At 38.7% G+C, this 19,613-nt stretch overlaps 2 protein-coding genes across 4 annotated transcripts in view; both read right to left on the bottom strand.

Moving 5' to 3' along the window:
- Positions 1–2,331: 2,331 nt before the first annotated feature.
- ropn1l (rhophilin associated tail protein 1-like) lies at positions 2,332–9,502 on the bottom strand. 2 transcript variants are annotated; one of them, XM_037973166.1, is made up of 6 exons: positions 9,373–9,502; positions 8,748–8,894; positions 8,067–8,187; positions 7,760–7,921; positions 7,058–7,233; positions 2,332–3,123 (listed from the first exon to the last, which is right to left on the bottom strand). In XM_037973166.1, exons 2-6 carry the CDS (start codon positions 8,876–8,878, stop codon positions 3,012–3,014), a joined length of 702 nt encoding a protein of 233 aa, XP_037829094.1. In that variant the 5' UTR covers positions 8,879–8,894; positions 9,373–9,502; the 3' UTR covers positions 2,332–3,011. The 2 variants fall into 2 exon arrangements, with proteins under 2 accessions (XP_037829094.1, XP_024864763.1); XM_025008995.2 differs by lacking the exon at positions 2,332–3,123 and adding an exon at positions 5,584–5,711.
- A 609-nt stretch (positions 9,503–10,111) lies between these two features.
- nup58 (nucleoporin 58) overlaps positions 10,112–19,613 on the bottom strand; it is a 15,223-nt gene continuing 5,721 nt past the window's right edge. Inside the window, exons 8-14 of one of the 2 annotated variants that reach the window (XM_017429870.3) lie at positions 18,748–18,827; positions 18,390–18,508; positions 18,106–18,188; positions 17,666–17,867; positions 13,086–13,160; positions 12,391–12,483; positions 10,112–12,233 (exon numbers count right to left, since the gene is read on the bottom strand). In XM_017429870.3, the coding sequence (XP_017285359.1) occupies positions 12,064–12,233; positions 12,391–12,483; positions 13,086–13,160; positions 17,666–17,867; positions 18,106–18,188; positions 18,390–18,508; positions 18,748–18,827 (822 nt within the window). In that variant the 3' untranslated portion in view covers positions 10,112–12,063. The remainder of the gene's footprint in view (positions 12,234–12,390; positions 12,484–13,085; positions 13,161–17,665; positions 17,868–18,105; positions 18,189–18,389; positions 18,509–18,747; positions 18,828–19,613) is intronic. The other variant, XM_017429872.3, reaches the window with a different exon arrangement.

The raw sequence follows: 19,613 nt of genomic DNA, 5'->3' as shown, positions 1-19,613 counted from the left end.
TAGAAAACTGGGCCGATCGAGAATATATTACCGTAAATGTGAGGAAAGTTGCCTAAAATGAGTCAATGCAAATAATAGAAAAGCTGTGCCATCTATAATGATGACTATAAATGCAGAAAAACGTTTGCAAGTTGTCCTCCTGAAACTTAACTATCAATCTGGGTCCAGATACGACTTCTTTTGGGTCCGGATATGAACCGGAGTCCACAATTTGGGGACCCTTAATCTACCTGAACCGCAGAGACTCGTTAATGACCAAATGCAGTCTGAATTTGATCCAATAGAAACTCCGTCATACTGAAGAAAACATCCTGAATGTGCCGGCCTGCATGTTTTTTGTCTGCCTGGTTATCAACATGTAGTTCTGCAGCTGCAGGAGATCCACACGCACACCTCAAACCAACCATGCAGACATATCCTGCAAATCTGTTTGTTTTTGTCTTCCACTGCTAGGTACTTGAAGATTTGTCAGTTTGTTATTTCAGTAATTAATAATAATAAATCAAAAACACCAGTGAATAACAGTCCCAGTGTGCACCCATGATAATTATATCATCATCTGCACCCTGCAGCTCAGAGCTCCGACTCTCCTGTGGATCTGTTATCTCTATAGCATCAAACTGCTGCTGGGATGGTGACAGTGATAACGCAAGGCAGAATATCTGTTAAGTTTTACTAATGAAAGTCTAGGAGTCTCTGCTTAAATAAATTATTGCTTTGTAAATTTCAGCCTAAAAAACAACTACATATTTTATGCTCGGTTTTTATTTATATCATAAAATAATAGATGGATGGTACCACATTTTACCACCTCCTAGTACCATAAAAGTACATGCTTTGACTAAGTCAAAGCATGCAAGGAAAAGGTTCAATCCTTTCAGCTGAAGAGGAACATCAAGATTTATTAATGACACATCAGCAGAATGCTGCTTTAGATGACACAAACAACAAGACCTTTAGAGTTTTAATATACAGTAACATAACTACTAACAAGGATTTATAAAAAAACACATGAGAAATTAAGAGAATAAATTTGTCAAAGCTGCTAAAAGCTTAGATGTTTGAAAAGCTAACTCCACTGCACTATACTTTTTGTGAGACGTGAAAGACACAAATGCTCAACACATTGTTTTTTTCAGTCATAGTGCTGATGAAGAACATCCCCACAGCATGATGCTTCCACCACCATGCTTCACTGATGGGACGGTGATCTCAGCATGATGAGAGGTGGTAGATTTGTCTCAGACATGGTGTTGTCCCTGAAGGCCTAAAGGTTTGGGTTTGGTCTCATCTGACTGCAGCAATGTCTTCTACAAGTTTGGGGAAGAAACGTTTGCTGTCTCCTGATTGGCTGCAGTGGTGATGATTTTGGTGGCTGTTACAACAGGTTATACCATTTGACACTTAGATTTCCCCCATTTAGCTTCATTGTTATGGGGCATTTTGGGAGAATTATTGCTTTTAATCAAATCAGAATCCAATTAAATCCCAGGTCATTGAGAGGCTCCTCTGCACAAGCTGATACATGTAGGTTGTTTGGGATGAATTCTATGACCAAAATGTGCTCACAGTTTGAGTAGAAATCCTGCTGAACGCCTGCTCTTGCTTTCAGTCATTCATTTATTCCCCCTAAAATCCACAAATGACCAAAACCCCCACACACCATGGCCCCTCCTGTGGCACGCAGCACAAAGATCTTCTATGAGCCTGCCTTTGGACACAAGCACTGAACTGTTCGGTTCGTGTGTGAGAGCAAGAGAAAAATGTGACCAAAATCAGCTGTTTATCTAAGACTTTTAACAGAGGTGTTTCTGTCCCAGATTTGCCTGGAAAAGCTGTTTTTTTTTCCTTCTTCTTCTCTGCAAAACCAGAATAGCTGATTAATAACAGCTTGATTAGAAACTCTTGATATTATTGCCTAATCAGTTAAAGAGGCCGAGGCAGACAACAGTGGTTTTCCAGAAGCTAAGAGCAACACCTAATTTTAAGGCTTTTGTTGCCAGCTGAGCAGGAGAATTTCAACAGTCTATGAGTGGTAATTATTTCATTTTAATCAACTGGCAATGACCTATAATTAAGTGTTTATGTGTATTTATTAAAAAAATCAGTTTATAGAGTTGAATTAGCTTGATTTATTATCATCTGCAAATACTTGTCAAAAGTCCAAATTTGTATGTATTAATAATAAATAAAAGAGTTCAGAGCATCACCATGAGAGAGAGGGGTGTCCAATCCTGGTCCTGGAGGGCCACCATCCTGCATGTTTTACTTGTTCCTCTGCTCCAACACCTGATCTGAATCAATGGGTGATTAACAGGCTTCTGCAGAACATGAAGAGGTGATTTAACCATGAATCAGGTGTGTTGGAGCAGAGAAACAAGTAAAACATGCAGGATGGTGGCCCTCCAGGACCAGGATTGGACACCCCTGCTCTAAAGTCTCGCCACTGAGGAACACATTCACCACTTACACACATCTCAGTACAGATAAGCATTGTAAAGGTGAGGCAGGGCTAAAACAGCGCTGCAGAGACATTCATAGAAATCCCAAAAAAGAGATTAAATTAGCTTAAAATCGTTGTGTTTTCTCTCCTGAAATACAATAATTATTTGGACACATTTTTGTCCAGCATACAGATTTCACATTTGCACACATCGCAGTGAAGAACCAATGATTATTGTTTGAATAAGAAAAATGTTTTGCAGTCTTTTCTTGATTGACGTGCGCCTGTCACACACAGATGTGGTCGTTGTTTGCTCCTCTCTAATCTGCTTTAAGGGAAGTGTTTGGTTTGTTTAAAGTTGATTTGAATCAGGTACTTTCCCTCAGTCAGCAACTGTGGATGGGCGGGAGGTCCCCAGTTTACCACAACCATATTTTGTCTCTAGAGTGTAAGTTATTTTCTGTACATTATGATGATTTCAGTGACACCCAAGTAAAACTCTGAGGATTTAGCTTTGCTTTCACTGGAAACATGGACAGCTGCTTCAGTTTTACAAGGTCTCTGACTATTATTCGGCTCTAGAGGTGGTTCTGGAAGAAATGGAAGAACCAGATGGAGCTGAGGCCACATCATCCTTGTGGATAAAGTCCAGAGGTTTTATCATCCTGTCCTGCAGCTCCCTGGAACATAAAATGCATGTTTACACACATTCAGTGTGGCTAAACAACCGTTACTGATATCACAAATAATATTATAGCATTTTTTTTACTACAGTCACTCTAGGCTCAGCTTTATTTCTAACAGAATGGTGGCATATTTGTATGCAGCTTCTTCACAATACAGCATGAATCATGTTTTCCTTTTCCTTACCCTGAAACCTGTTACACAACAGCTACACACAGGAACACTAAACTGGAGCCTTTGTGTCCACTTTCTCCACTCCTTCCACTTTCACACTGTCCTTCAACTTTCATCGAGTCCCTGAAGATGTGATGTTATGAGCCAAGCTTGGAAAAAAAAATCTGTAAAAGCCAAAACAACAAGGTCCACCCTGGAGCTGAGATTCCTAAACTACTGACTTCATATTCAGCTCCTCTGGAACAATGGGGCTTACAACACTGGAGCTGTAAATACTCCAAGAGATGTTTCTAAGAAAAAAACAACACAACTTAGCTGCCTAGAAGTGAATAGCATGCTGAGAGAAAGGTTTCAGAATATTAAAAAGTCGATAAATATAAAAATGTTCCTCCCAGTTGAATGGACCTTTTGTTATTCAGTATATTCATGAAAATAGAGCATCATGTGGTTTACTAAAACTACCTAAAAGGACACGTCTAACCCGACAAAATGAGCCTTTTGCAAACACTGTTATCAAACCTTCACACTTTCAAAGTTTTAATGATTTTGGGTTAGAAAAATCAAAGACACCAACAGGTAAAATAATGTCACTCTTTGACGTTTGCTTCAAAGACTTTTACAATTTAAATCCTGCAAAGGTTTCCCAACCAGTGAGAATCACCCGGCTTTGAACCATATCCTTCTGTTTAAATAGATTCTAAAGATACAAAACAATCCCACTGTCTGCTTCTCCTATACAGTCATTTAAGGCCTAGGATTCCTTGAAGAAATGCATATCACCCTTTCATGCCAGTGTTTTAGATTAAGATCATCTTAAATTAAAACATAATGGCATCGTAGCAGTTATCTTAATCCCACGTGATGTTGCTAAATCTTACACTCAGAGTTGTGAATAACTCTCAGTTAAAACCTCACCAATTTTTTAGCAAATTATCTGCAAAACTCTCTGAATTATAGCCATTTTTGTGTTTACCAAGGCCAGCTGAATCAGACTGACTCCGAAGGTTAATCAGTTGTAGATGTACGCCCAATATTTATTTCATGCAAGTTCTGATAGAATCTGTTCAGTGCTCCATGAGATATTTTGGTGACAGGCATGCACATACTGGGGCAAAAACATATCGCCCCCTTCACCTTTCAGCAGCAGCTGATGAATATCAGGAAAATGAACCAAAGTCCCCACCAGAAAACTGTCATATCTAAAGCTACACAAAGTGCTGACCTGTCAAGTTTGAGTGAATACTTAAATACTACTTAAACCATACAAAGACCTCTGTGCATTTCTGTTGTAAGATGGTAATTTCCGACTCAGTAATTAGTAGTTTTTTAGAAAAACAAATCACAAGCATGGATCTTTTGCAAAGAAAAACTGTCTGTGGAACAAAAACAACCTGGTTTTCTCTCGATGTGTCAGTGAGGAGTTCTGCTGCAAAGGTTACCAACACAGGCCGAGTCGAAAAGTCTCCCTTTGGATGTTTGTCAAAATGTTAATAATATTTAATGTAATTCAGGCTGGGTTATTTGTTTTAATTGAGCATCATCGTTTAATGAATAATGCGTTAATCACATTTACGATTCTAAAGTATCTTAGTTTCAAAACAATCTGAATCTGGGAATGTTTTCTAGTTTCAGGATACTTTTAGGTTATTTCTCAGGAGACATCTTAAACAGGGATGTTTTAGACCCTGACAACATTCTTTCTGTGCTGTGTCACACGGGTGGAGAAACCACAGTTATCAGGTCATCTGCCCTTCATTCTCTTTCAATAGAGCACAGCTGCAATCAGTGATCTTCAGTGTGTGTGTGTGTGTGTGTGTGTGTGTGCGCCCTCCACTGCTAGGATTTACTGCCAACTGTCCCCGCTGTGAATCACCGATTCCATTTCCCCTTTCTGTATGATGAAGTCGTCTCAAAATGACATATGAACAGTTTTGTGCGAGAGAAAAACGTTCAGGGGAGACAGGTTCTGACATAAACTGTCCCTGTCATACATGTTTACAGTTAGAGCCCTGCGTGGTTTTATGTGCGCTTTCTGACTGCTGATGAACTCATATGAGCGTACATTTGTACCTGAAAGTTCATGGAATGGCACTGAGCTTCCACTGAGCTGAAATCTTTGCTCTTATAAGGAGTTTGTATGAGGATGTTTTGTGCTCCTTTGTGCTCGTTCAGCTGGACAGAAATGAGTAATAAGATTACGTATGTGCCTAAAACTAGCAATCAAGGAGACCTTTTCTTCCCCTAATGAATAACAAAGCTTGAAGGAGCAGTAGTTGACCTATTTATTAATTGAAAACTTGTTTTTTTCTTTTGTTGCGTCTTTGCTTCATCTGCTTCCTTCTGTCACTCCTTCCTAATCTTCCTGCTGAGGTAGAAGTTGGAAACCTGAATCATGCCGCTCTGCTTGTTGCTGTTGGCCACAAACATCAGCGCATCAGGGAAGCAGCATTACTCAGGAGTATAAGGATTATCACAACAGCAAATAATCACAATCTCACAACACCATCTGAGACGAGGAGGGCTCAGCTCATAGACAACTGACTCAAACCGGAACCAAAGCAGGTTTCTGTACATCCAGGGTCCCCACAGGAAACCTACTGACAGCCCTCCATCAGCCTTAAGCTGATATGATACTTCCTGTTCAGTTATCAGTAAAAACAGTTCCTGTTCTGTTTTAGACTTATCTCATCAGTTTACACAAGCTTCTTTTTAATATTAAAAACAGGCTCATACTGTTAGAATGTGTTTGATATAATGAGAGAAAAAGCTGAAATATTGGTTTTATATATTTTTGTTCTTTCAGGAAATCAGTTCTTTCAGTGTTCCTTCAGATAAGAGACACTGAATTTAATGGATGTAGTTGGTAAATGCATACATGTGCTAATATGAGGGTGAATGAGGGGAAAAATCTGAAAAGAAATGAGTGGCTTTGAAAAAATCTTAAAAAGTTCTTCATAGTGTGACTGATCTACCTGAACCAGGTGGAATCTTTTTTTAAGAAACATGGAGAATGTTGGTAATAATTACTGCATATGTAATCTTACAATGTGGAAATGTTTTTCAGCAATCATTTTGTGAAATGATCAAAAGTTTAGGATCATTTCCAAGAAGACTTTGAGCTGCTATTGCTGCTAATTACATAGAAATTAATTAATACGTGACATTTCTGATGTGATGTATTTGTTTTTGTTTTCAGTAAACCAATTTAACCAAATAAATAAATAACTGTTCAGTTTTGCCTTAATATAGAATTGTGTGTATACAGATGTTAAAAAGACTATTTCAGTTTATTTCAACATGTGTAAGAAACAACTAACCAGAAAACAGTGAGACAAGTCTAAAACTTTTAGATTGGCAGCATCTGATTAAACAGGAAGTGATGTTTTATTTGTAATTCTGTTGAACAGTTGCTCTGTTGTTCGGCTGATTCTTGACAAATCTTGTTTGAGTCACTTCACATGACAAAATAAATACAGACATGTCAAAAGAACGGAATCCAACAAGTAGCACAGATAAAGAGAATTACAACTCGCAACAATTACGTTTTTCTCTTCTGCAACAAGAGTTTTATGTGACGCAGCAGGAGTTGAAAGCCAACTGGTTAAAATAAAAAGAATATATTTAAGAAATAAATGAACAGGGAGGCAAATTTGTTGGTAATGTGTTTGATTACGACCACACCCACCTTGGCAACTGCAAGACTGACAGACACTGAAGGAGACGAACACCCGATTCTCACACACAAACAACACTTACGCTTGTTGTTGCAGATTGCTGAGGAAGTTGTCGATGTAGTCTTGTGGCATGTCCCCGTCTATGCGAGCCAAGTAGGTGTAAAGTTGGACAAAGGTATCGAACAGGATCCTGGCAGGACCACCTTCCTCATCGTTCGTCAGGATCTCACAGGCGAACTTCAGAGAACTCAAAAGAGTCTGCATTCAGAGAAAAAACACGAATAAATTTTACATGTACACATTTAAAACACTCTTACTGTACATACTGTTTATATATGAGACAGTGGAAGTGGATCAAGGCTGCCCTCGTGTGGTTAAAGTGCTCAGCGGCTCTGAACACAGCAGCACCTTTTTACCTAAAACTACCCACATCATCATTTACTCATATTTAACCCTGTTTTTTCAGACACTAAGACACCTGCTTTAAAATTCATCATGCTTAAAAAAATTCTCTTTGATCGGACTCCTGCAGTTTAATTTATTGAACAAAACCTGGGGCTGAAGTGCACAGCAAAGATTCACAAAACAGTAAGGAAGGGATGTATGCAATTATTCTTCCAAGAGCTCGAAGAACCCAACAGAGAAGACTGAACAAAAGCTGTCTGGATCCAGTCTGCGCCTTTGGAGAGCAGAACAAATGAACTATAAGGTTCTCCAGCTGTGTCTGGCCTTTAGATGAAGAAGTGGTATTAGGTTTTATATCTGACCATATGGAACATCTCACCGTTCCCAAAGCACCACAGCCCAGAGCAAAAAACTCCATCCAGTGGATTTCTGTGCCAAAGCTGCCCAACGACAGCAGAGTCTCCAGCTGCTCCGCAGGAAGACACAGATCCTTCCATTTTGTCTGCAGCTCCTCCCTGCTGCACGTTTGCATTGGGGAAAGCTACGATTGGGAGACAAAAGAAGAGGATTGAAGGTAAAAACTAGACTAAATGTATCCCAGATGGAGTACATTTTTTCTCTTTCACTTTCAACGTGTTGAAAACGGTGATAATCTTTAATCACGCTTGTTTAGAAAGTCTGCTCACCTGCTGGTGGAGGATCTTCAGCAGACCTGGAGTCAGCCCAGCATCTATCTTTGTGACAACATTCATCTCCAGCCTCTCTTTGACAGGGAGACGTTCTCCTTTAGCCAGTGCTTTGAAATACCTGGAATATCACCACCCGGCGTTATCATTAATTACTGCGCTAAGCCTTGCGCTTCGATTAATTTAGTAAGATTTTGTGAATAATATCAGCTGCAGAAATAACCACAAGTTTCTGTTTGTTTTATTTCAACATTAATTAGCTAAAAAAAAAAAGATCTGGTGTTACTTTTGTCAGCAGGGATACATTTCTACTGCTGAAAGCAGAAAAAGCAGATGCGATTATTACAATAGCAAATAATATGACAATGCTTAGGGGTATAAAAGTATTCTGTGCTTTTCAGTCCAATTAGGACTTTCAACATATATTTCTTTTCTTTGTTAGGGAGAGTCAGATGGTTTAACCACGGCAATAGCATGCAAGCCTCTGGGATCTAATTACAGCCAGTCAATGCAAAAAGAAAATTATTCACATGTGGAAGGGGGATGCTTCTTCATTCACCGATTTCCCCCAGAGGCCCTATTGTGGTAGCCATTATTGAAAAGATAAAGATTAGAATATAACACGATAAATGCGCTCCTATCCTTCACCTGAAGCATCACTGGCAAATAAGTAGGACTTACGCTGAACTCCACACCAGTAAATCCTTGGGCTGGGTTCGAATGGCTGCCTTGGTGAAGTTTTTCAGGATGTCTGGCAGCTCAGGAGGTATGTTGATTTGCTGGGAACAGTAGAACGTGTCTGGAAGCGGCATGACTGTCAAGCACACGCTGCAAAACAGTCAGCAGAGAATATACGAAACAAAGAAAACACCAGAGAAAGAGAAATGATAAAAGCTCCCTCACAACGAAAAACTATGAATTCTGATTTAGTCTATATTTTACTTAAAAATATATTTTGGTTCCATGTTTAAATTTACCCACTGCTTATCTGACCACAAGAGCTAAATATTTTAAATTTGTAAAGCTAAAAGGTAGCAGATAGTGTATGTAGATTAATTTGAACCAAACTACTCAAATATAAACAAGCTAAATTGACACCACTGTCATTAATCATACATAGTTCAATAAAAGAAAAACAAACAATTATTATAAAAATAAACATTTTTTAGAAGCCAGACCAGTTTTAAATGGTGATTCTCTAGAAATACCTGCTGAGTCGAGTACTTCAGGGCAACCTAATTAAATTAAACTCATTTTATGTTATTATTAGCTTCAATGACTGGCACAATAAAACTGTAAACTTTACCTTTCCTGAAGAATGAAGACTTTAACAAACAAATGAAACGTCTGAAAGATGGCTTAAAGTAAATGCTAAGTTACGAACTAAACACCAAATGCTAATTTATTTCTAACACTTGTGAATCGCAGCTTTTTCGTTGCATAGCAACCAACACCAACAGCAACGTTCTTCTTCTTCTGTTGCTGTGACGGAAATGCGGAATCTATACCGCCCCCACCTGGTTAAGAGGTTCAATTGCAACCACTAAACACTTGTTTTTACTCATTCGATGAAATGATTGCACTCCACTTAGCACCAAATTGATGGAAATATTTCATATAAAATGTGGTTTAAAATGTTACACTTCTTTGAGTTCATTTAAATAACTTTTATATGTTATAAACTCAAACTTAAGCACACAATTCTTGGTTTTAGTATACACTGAAGTTGTATAATGAATAATCAGGATGGGAAAAGATGCTTCATATGAATCAAAAACCCCAAACTAATATAACATTTATGGATTTAAACCTCTGACTGGGCAATTCCCTAAAATACTTAAATGAATGCAATAGTGTGAAGCTATTTCTTCCATACGGTCATTTTTTCAAATCACCAACTTCCTCTGCAGTGATCAAAATATACATGAAAAACACAAATATATAAACTACAATAATTTAGTTATCTATAATGTATTACAAGTGGCATAAATCAGTATAAACATACGTCTTCCTTACTGTGACAAAAAAAAATTCAAAAACAAACCTTTCTGTGCCATCACATTTTTAATAATCTGATACAATAAACAGGCCCATGAACAGGCACACAATTTTATTACTAAACAGCATCTTGAAAATACAGAGTTCACAGAGTGTGATTAGAAAACAACAGTACAGCTATGGGTATTTGGTAACCAAAGTGACATGAATAATAATAATAAAAAAAGAATATAGTCCTTAAACCACACCCAATGCTCAAAAAAAGCATGATAGACAGGCACATATACACATTCACACGATCACTATCAGGTCACGTACTCTGGATAGTGCAAATTTGTTTGAGAACATGTATAAATTGAACAAACGCTTGCGAAATGTTACTATAATCAACACATATAGTGGGGCCTTGGAATTCAGAGCACAGTGTTTTCTTTCCCAAGTTCTTACAATATAGTGGTGCACAAGCATGAACAAACCATGTCAAAAAGAGACGGACATTAGTCAGAACAACACATTATGTGGACTTGACAACAGAAAATCCAAAGATGTTAGTCCCCTTATACTCTTCCTGAATCTCATGTCTTTTTCTACTTAATACAAAAATAAAAATTGTGCTTCCCCAAAACCCACCCTGGACAGTCTTGCCCCTTTGAACCCCCCCGTCTGTCTACGGTCAGATAATACTCCACATGGATACTTCAGACAGACTACACTGTTTCCAGACATTATTCCTTAAGCTTCTTCTCCTTTCCCTTGTTTATTTTTCTCTGAAAAAGACTTGGGCAAAGCAGTTATTTGAGAAACCTTCAATTAAGTTCTGTGATTGACAGAGTTTGTGTAACAAGAGCCAATCAGACATTTCAAGGCTTAAAAATAGGTTTATATTCTACAATATTCAGACTAAAACAATATCTCAAAAATAACTAAATCATTTTTAATTGAGCCTGCTGGGTTTTTGCCTGGCATTCACCACTGAAGACAGTGAGTAGAAAACAGAAGCTGATCATGCTAGAAATGAAATGAACAGTTTAATCTTGCAGTTCTGACTTGGCGCCACCTTTCAGAGGGTAGAGCTATTATCTCGCTGGGCTGCAACAGCTGGCGACTAGTTGGCGAACAGCTTTCATGGGGCAGTCTCCAGAATGTCTTGTGATGCTTGCAGTTTTCAATTTTCTTGTTTGAGTCGCAGATTTTTTACAGAATTATCGCTTGAACTTTGAATAATTTCAGCGGCGTCTCTGACCCGTAACAAAACGGGTCAAGATACTGGCACAGAACAAGCTGCAGGTCAATAATTGTTTTAGACAAACTGGTCTAAATCTGTCTTGGTTCATTTTTAAAAACAGATCAAATCAGAAATGTGGGGCTGGCTGCCAAAGTGGGCAATAAAATAATGCGCACGGCTAAGAATACGGTTTTGCAAGCCATGTGCACAAAAATAAGCCGTGATGTTCAAAAACATGGCTGCACGGTTCGCTGGACATTCAATGAGACTGCAGCTGAAAAGCTGTGTATTTACTCACAACACTGAGTCAATTTCGAGTCCCCAACTAGGCTCCAACAGTCACAGAGCAGTGAGAACACCTGAACAACGATTACTGCTTCACGGGCCATTCCATTTCCTGTCCAGGTCAAAGCAACTGAGCATGAACAAATGATCTAATCCACTGAATGTAAATGCAAAAAACTGACACTCAGTTAGGTTAATGCAGACTTTATGACATAAATATAACACATGATGATCAATAGGATTTTTTTTCCCTAAGCTGAGTTAGCATAAACCTCAAAATAATTTCAAATAGTCAGTCTAGTTATTTTGTGTCATGATAGATCCAATCCCATCCCTGACATCTTTTCTTAAACTCACATTTACTGTTCTGTAGTTGGGTGATGATCATTTTAACACTTCTACGCTCTTTTTGTGGGGCCAGGCCTAACTTGCTACAAAGTACCTGGCTGGTCAGCTGCTTTGTCACACGTTTCTGTCCGTTTCCCGTTTCTATCTCTTGCCCCTTTTATTACCAGCGGGGGGCTTCTTCAGCTGCAGAAGCGGCGCTCCTGTGGCAAAGCCAGCAGTCGGTTGGTTAGACACACCAAAGGTCAGGCCTGCCGACTGGTTGATGCCGGGGTTGCTGAAGTTAAAGCCAGAGCTGCTGTTGCTACCGAAACCTAGAGAAGCAGGAAAAGCCAGACAGAAAGTCAAACCAATGAAAAATAATAAGGTTTTAAAGATGAATGCAGGATAAGCAGACAGAACACAGATGTGATATTTCATTTGATAAATAATCTTGTTAAAAGTCTGGATGATATATGTAGGTTTTACTACCTGCACTCAAACTGCCTCCGGTAGGCTTATTGGTGGAGAAGCCGAAAGAAGCCCCTGTCCCCACCCCACCAAATCCTGGCCCGCCACCAAAACCTGTGCGAGAGAGCGACATGAAGGTCAGAGCGAGCTGCGGTGGATGCGCTGAGAACACGAGGAGCGGCGCACAGGCAGGCACGAGCAAGCAAAACACCTAAAAACCCAAATTCATACAGCTTTAGCTTTTAACAACAAACAACAGAGCAAAGCAAAGGCCAAAGGGAGGAAAAAGGCAATGGTTTCACCAAACACACCACCAACAGGGGAACACACCATCGCTGTGCGCTCAAACCACCTGCCGCCACCCTGGATTTAATGTGTGACAAACTGGTTCAAATTCCTCCTCTCCAAATGAAAATGTTACTCAATTTCCATCATGCTAAGGCAAAGGTTTGCTCAGGAATTTGGTGTGAGTGCACTTTATACCACTTGTATGAAAGAAGAATGGGGAAAGGGGAGAAAACGTGGTCTGTGACGGCACCATTCATGTTCACACTCACAGCTTGCAAGCAATCTACAGCCAACTTTTACACAAGAGACGCCAAAAACCTCCACACACATATCTGCCCGGGATTTCAGAAAAATGCTAACAGTGCAAGGAAAACGTAAAGGAATTTTAAAACGGGGTAATATCCATTTACAAGAGGCAGAGGCAGTACCTCCCAGGGTAGAAGAGCCCAAGCTAGTGCCTGCAAAGGGGTTTCCAAAGCCCGCCCCCAAGGGCGCCTGGGTCCCTAAGGCACACACAAAAAAAAATAATAAAAAAAGCATGTTTTACTAGTCTGATCCGTTTTTCACAGCTATACTATTGATAACATACTTCAGAATATAAAATAAATAATAAAAATAGTTGTATAAAATGTGAATATTGTCATTTAGCAGTTATTGTGTTACATTAATACAGCAGCAGGAAGAAAGCTATTCTTTACAGATCTTATCAATGTATTAAAATTATATTTTAATAATTAAGGAATATAACATGCCTTACATCTGCTGATTATAGTATAGCTACTGCTTTTAAGTTTGAAAAATGTATTTAAAGCGATCAATTGGATGATGGGGAACATTTGCTAGTTCTTTCACTCAGAAACTTGTCGTTTTTTAAATCTCGTCTATGCAGCTCTTTCTATAATTTGATCAGATTTGGAAAGCTCCAATTAGTCATTATTCACGTTCAGTCAAAAAGAAACCAAGACAAACGTTTCTTTGTTTAAAAACTGATTTATTGTCAATTCATTTGCAATTCCACTTACATAAAACACAAACAGAGAACAGAATTGGCTGTTATTGGCTAACTGCTACTGCATTTGACAAGTTTCCAAATTTTCAAGCTTTCTGAGAATGAATGAACTAGCGTAGCCTTCCCCAACCCGTCCAAAAAATGCACACCAGTATTGTATATAGCATAAAAGGCACACCATAATATATATATAAATGTATTGTATCAACAGGCTTTGAGTATATACAGTAAAACACACTGTAAAAGCACTCAAGAGTTTGGAAAAGGAATAAAAAAAGTGAAATTTGTATTTATGTTTGCATTTCAGTGTAAGTTAGTCATCCATCCGATATAAAACAGGCTTGTCTGAACAATGTCACCAGTGTATTCTTCTTTATACTGACACGTACAACATTGATGGTTGAGAGTATTTCAGGAAAAAAAAGCCACTCAGATCTACAAATGTTTACAGGTTCGAAGTTTTGTTGGATCGAGCCTGAATGGTTTAGATTTCACATTCTTGTGACAAAATATGTCCTGTTAAATGCCACAAGCAGGAACAACTCATATGGAAAGGGGAGGCAACAAAATACAGGAAAAACTTTAAGAAAATGGTTCAGAGAAAAAAATAAAAGTAAAACATGAACATTCCAAACAGTGTTACAGCCAATCGCTTCAAACAGCAGAATAAAGATGAACAAATCAGGCTCAGTTTTGAGTCAAACCTGAATTAAAGGAAAACTCTAAACCCCACATGTGAATCATGTCTGTTAGAAATACCCCAATGACTTAACTGTGGACACATTTAGGAAATAATAATAATAATAATGTGCCTGTCGTAAAAATAAAAGAAATTCACATTTTAAACCCTTCGTTTTGTTTAAAAAAGGAGGTATGTGGGATTATTACAGCATTTCCAGCACTGATACACGGAGTAATAAGGCTGACCGACCATTAAACAGAATGGACTTTAACTGTTACTGTGCCAGGCATGACTGTCAAAACTGTGGAAGACGATGTGTTGCTGTTCAAGCAAAACTGAACAAAAGTGAAAAATCTGAACAACCCGAGATTTGGTAGACTTCAGTCTGATCTCAAACTGTGGAAATCCTGGAAAATGATTAGTGTGTTTACCAAAGGAATGAGACGTCCATAGCAGAGGGGGGTTTTCTTCAGAGTGACTTTACTCAGAGAATGAACTAAGCTGGGTTCAGAATTAACCTCCTCTGTCCCACCTCTGTAAGCAACAGTGTTTCCTCACATACGAACCCAATGTGACCACACTGCCCGGCCCGTTTCATCTAACTGGCACATGTGGACCAACACAAGCAGCAAAGATTTTCTTCTCCAGAGCCATAAAAAACAAAAAGGAAACTGATCGACAGATTTAGAATCAGGTCAGACCAGCAAAAAGAGTTTCTACAAAACTGTGAAATGTATCCCGGTCCACTGAGAGTACCTGAAATGATAACTTGTGAAGAGCACTTTTCTTCGAATGGAAACCGTTCCACCAGCGGTAGCCCTTAGGTGAAACGGCTTTCCTGAAGTAATAGGAGTACGGCCGTGTTGCAGGAGGACCGACCGAAGCCACTTTAATACTCAACTCTGAGATGGAGGTCAAAACAATCAAGGAGGCACGGGACTGTGCAAAAGTTTTTAATCACCCCCAGTTTTCTTAATACTTCGCTTTCAAGAAGACACGTTTTCATGTAGCCTTTTAAAATGGTCCTGATCAATCGTTCTGCCGAGTTTTCTTTGGACTTTGCTTTTTCACTCATTTTCTGTCCAATTCTTGTACCAGAACATGACAAGTTTTCAGCCAATAGCTCTGTAAATCATCTTGTTGATGCTATAAAAATATATATTTTCTCTGTTAAGCTTATGTTTAGAGTGACTAAAGAATGAATTTAAATAAGTTGTACATTATGAGTCAATACCACGCTGGTTCATCCCTTGAGTTTTGGAGCCTTTTTACGACCGAATCATTTATAGTTCAGATTTAAGCGGATTAACAAATAAAACAAAACATTCTTCTGAAAATGGCCTAATTGAAAAAGCAGCCAAAAACAATCTGAAGACCTTTAAAACCTCGAAGAACTGCTGATCGTGACCAATTTTAAAAAAAGGAGGACGAGAAAGTCTGGATTCCTGGATCAAACTCTAAAACGAGAGGACTTTGACTTTTTCACAGTACTATACTTGGAAATGAACTTTCCTAAAGAAATTTAGCTTCAGCTGTTTAATCACAACACCACAAACACTCTGACCACACGGCTTCATTTAGATGTGGTCTTCAAGTTCAGGCAGTTGGTTTAAATGTTCAGTCCTGAGTCTTTTGGCACCTTTCAATTTCCGTCTAGATACCCAAATTCAAACAACGCCAGGTCAACACTATCCACCATCTACCAGAGCAAGTGCCAGCCAGCTGCCCGTTTAGTGTTGTATCTGCTTTGACCCCAGCAACACTCCGATAAGTCCTTTCAAGCCAGCACTACGTCAAGTGCAACAAAAACAAAAATAAATAGGTAAATAAATACAACTTGTGATTGTGCGCAGTAAATGTATGAAGTGTGTCACTTTTTAGAGGCTATATGGCAATAAAGATGGCATTTCTGCTAAATTTCATAAAAGATTCAAACACAAAACTAACAGTTTTCATGCATTTCTGGTGTTAAACTCATAAGAGCCGTGAGTCAGAAGGAATCAGCAGTTTGTTCAAACTGCGACTGGATGATAAACACCCAGAATTTAAAGAATAAACAAAAATGATTGGATACTGATTTGGATTTACATGAAAAAAAAACATCTAAGTGAAGCAGGCACTAGGGTTGTTTGCACTTTTACCACACACCTTGATCATACCTTTTGCTGTAGTTACAGGACTTGTTTGTGAAGTGCTTTTCTGTGTAAATAGTGACAAAGTAATGGATCCCTTGGCATGTTTTGAAATAAATTAAAAAGAGCTTCCACAGGTCCTACTGTATGATCAAAGGTAAAAGCATTTTCACAGATTCTTCCTAAACAAAAGCCACATTCACTGTAATATTTCATTTGCTAACAGTCTGAGCACATTTAAAAACATCTTTGTGAAAAGGAAGCAGCAGACATTTGTAACTGAAACCAGGCTTGAAAATAAATTTGTCAAGTTATAGCTGTTAAACTTCACCATCTTTACAATCCTGTCCAGTTAAAATATTGCTTTAAAACATTTGGATTAAGGTTCTACTTTGTTTTAAGTCTGAGGGGAGAAAAATGAAAGAAACATGCTAACATACGTGCTAGCTTCGCCCTCAGATTAACCAGGAAAACGGGCCGATTACCAAAGCATAAACAAATCCTAAAACTGTAGCGTGTCAGAATTTTATGTAAACATATTAAGGAATATAATTTAAGCTTTTATTAATTATAAAATTTTGAATAAAACTAAGACTATTTGTCTTCAAGTGTTCAAACACTTTGAGTCCAGTTGTTTTCCAGCTCAAATTCAAGTTAATTTAAAGTATTTACAATAATTAATTCGAGCAAGATTTCTCTAAACTATGAGTTTTGACCTTGAACAAGCCGTGTGCTTCAGTGGGGACCTAAGTTCTGGTTTTGAATCTGAAGTAAGCTCACGTCATTTATGTAGCTCTCCTACATAAAAATAAAATTACATCCTGGTAATTTTTTGTCTCAAATACCATCCTCTGTCTCCCAATTATTTGAAACATCTACAGTTCTGGAAAATATTTGGACTGATCAGAGTATGTTTGATAACTACATCTAAAGTCACAGCAAAAGTCTTAAAACGCCAACGCCACTAACCGATAACATTCAGAAAGCATACAAAGCTTACCATCAGATACATGTTGTGTTCAATAATCCTGTCTGGCACCCTTTCAGCTGTTTGCTACTTTTAAAACAAACAGTCTCCTGTCCTTTTCACTTCATCTGAATTAAAGTTTCTCTTTTCCTTATTTAGGATCATAAATAAGGCGAGGAGGAGGAAGAGAACTTTCTAGAACTTGAAGGCAGTCAGACCTGGAGTTGGCTGCTGTTGCTGGGTCAACGTGGCTGCCATAGCAACAGCTGCAGCGTTGGGTACACTGGAGAACGGGGCGGGCCCAGTTGTGACCCGCGGCGCACTCTGCCACTTCCTGTTTGACGCCCGTTTGGACTCGAAGATGTCCGTGGAGTCTTCCAGGAAGGCTCGGCGGTAGGAGAGGTACTGGTGCTTCAAAATCTGTTGTGAAAGATGCAGAGGAGGACATGAAGGACAGAAGAAAGACAAACTGATATGATGGTGACAAACAGAACAAACAATCTGATAAAGCATAAAAACAACTTTTTTTAAAGTATAATTTGGTAAAATGAAACAACTCAGTATCAACCTTAATAAATGGCTCGTCATCCTTAACCTGATTAAAGCAAAGTTACTCAAAATATCATTTTCAAATGTAATAAAAAAAAGAAAAACTGACCTTAACATTCTCATGGACAGACTGAAGCTGAGCAGCCTGTGCAACAAATGTTTGGTAGAGTTTCTGCATGGCAAGAGTAAGATCTGGGAAAAAACAACAAATAAACTGTTTGCATATTTCAAATGCATTACATTAAAAAAATAAGATAAAAAAAAACAGGACATAAAAATAAAAATCAACAGTTAAACAAACAAATGTCACCATTTTTAGACTTTCTGTAGTTTGCTGTTAAGCTGAGCTGATAAATGAGAATTGTGGGTAAAATCAGACGAACCCACTCTTACCCTGAGGGGTGATGTGCGAGCCGCTGCTCTGCGTGGTCAGGTGATTCTCCAGCTCCTCGATCTGCTGCCGGTACTGCTGCAACTGCACCTCAAACTGGTCCACCAAGCCACGAAAATAACTAAAAAAATATTAAAAATCATCATTAGTTCAATCAAAGAAGAAATACAAAAGCCGGCTGTAGCTTAACGAGATAAGGAGGCTTTTATTGTTATATTTTGATACTCAAACGCTCCAGACAAAACAACGTTCAAGGAATACATTTTTAGAATGACCTAATACCGACAGATCAACTTGAATGCATTTTTTCATGACTGATTTTGATTTGCTAAAACACTGTTACTCAATAACCAAACTTACTCTGATGGAGCTGTGTTTTCATGCTGGAGTCCAGGAGGAGTCTTCTGAGTGCGCAGCGCAACGTCCGCATTTTTCAGCTCCTTAAAAACAATAGCCAAAAATAAATAAATAAATAAAAGAACGATCAGTTACTACACATGTAGTAATTTGTTCATAACAGAGAAAAACCAGACACACACAAAAAAGGTCAACAATTAAAACTGGGTGCTGTGGTTGGATTTATGATCCATGATATGGAGAGAAAAAAAAAAGGTTTTTAACTCGTGTGGCAGCACAGATACAAAGCCCAACACTTCCACTCAGAAGATTATTACAGGAAAAACCTGTTGCCGTTATACAAATACACAATGAAATTGGGTTGATAGCTCTCGGCTACAAAAGACACAGAACTTAAACATAAACATAGTATAAGCATGACAAAAAAAGGATGATAAAATTGTAAAAAATAAAAAAACAAGTCAGCAACAACCTAAAATTAACTCTTAGCATTGGCTTTTTTTTTTGATACTTTTTATCACGGATGTTAAGACATTATTGATATATGAACGCCAGTCTCTGTTGGAACTTCGTGTACCTGTCACCAAGCTAGCCTACTTTAATCATAATGGGTTTAGCAACAAGCTTCCTCCTCTACTGGCTGATGTCCCTGTGTACCTGTTCCGTCATCCGCACCTATCCGCCTGGAGACACCGTCGCAGGCCCCGCTGCAGACGTCGGGGAAAACGCGCAGGAAGGCTGTTGAAGCTAAAAACACGTCTTGCACTTTCTCCATCGACCGGATCGGTTCGTCGTCTGTCGTGGCGCTTTGTGGATCCTGTTGAACCCTGTCTGATTCCGCTGGTGGGCTTTGATGTTCGCAGTGGCCC

Source organism: Kryptolebias marmoratus, linkage group LG21, assembly GCF_001649575.2.
Source record: "Kryptolebias marmoratus isolate JLee-2015 linkage group LG21, ASM164957v2, whole genome shotgun sequence".
Classification (NCBI taxonomy): domain Eukaryota; kingdom Metazoa; phylum Chordata; class Actinopteri; order Cyprinodontiformes; family Rivulidae; genus Kryptolebias; species Kryptolebias marmoratus.
This window is presented reverse-complemented; position numbering and strand designations above follow the sequence as displayed.

Bases quoted from the DNA above. Each gene is read 5' to 3' on its own strand.
- ropn1l (XM_037973166.1), bottom strand. From the start codon at position 8,878: ATGCCGCTTCCAGACACGTTCTACTGTTCCCAGCAAATCAACATACCT. The intron at 7,922-8,066 runs GTGAGCAGACTT...TCCCAATCGTAG, and splicing joins TGAAGATCCTCCACCAGCAG to CTTTCCCCAATGCAAACGTG. The intron at 3,124-7,057 runs GTAAGTGTTGTT...TTTATGTTCCAG, and splicing joins AGCAATCTGCAACAACAAGC to GGAGCTGCAGGACAGGATGA.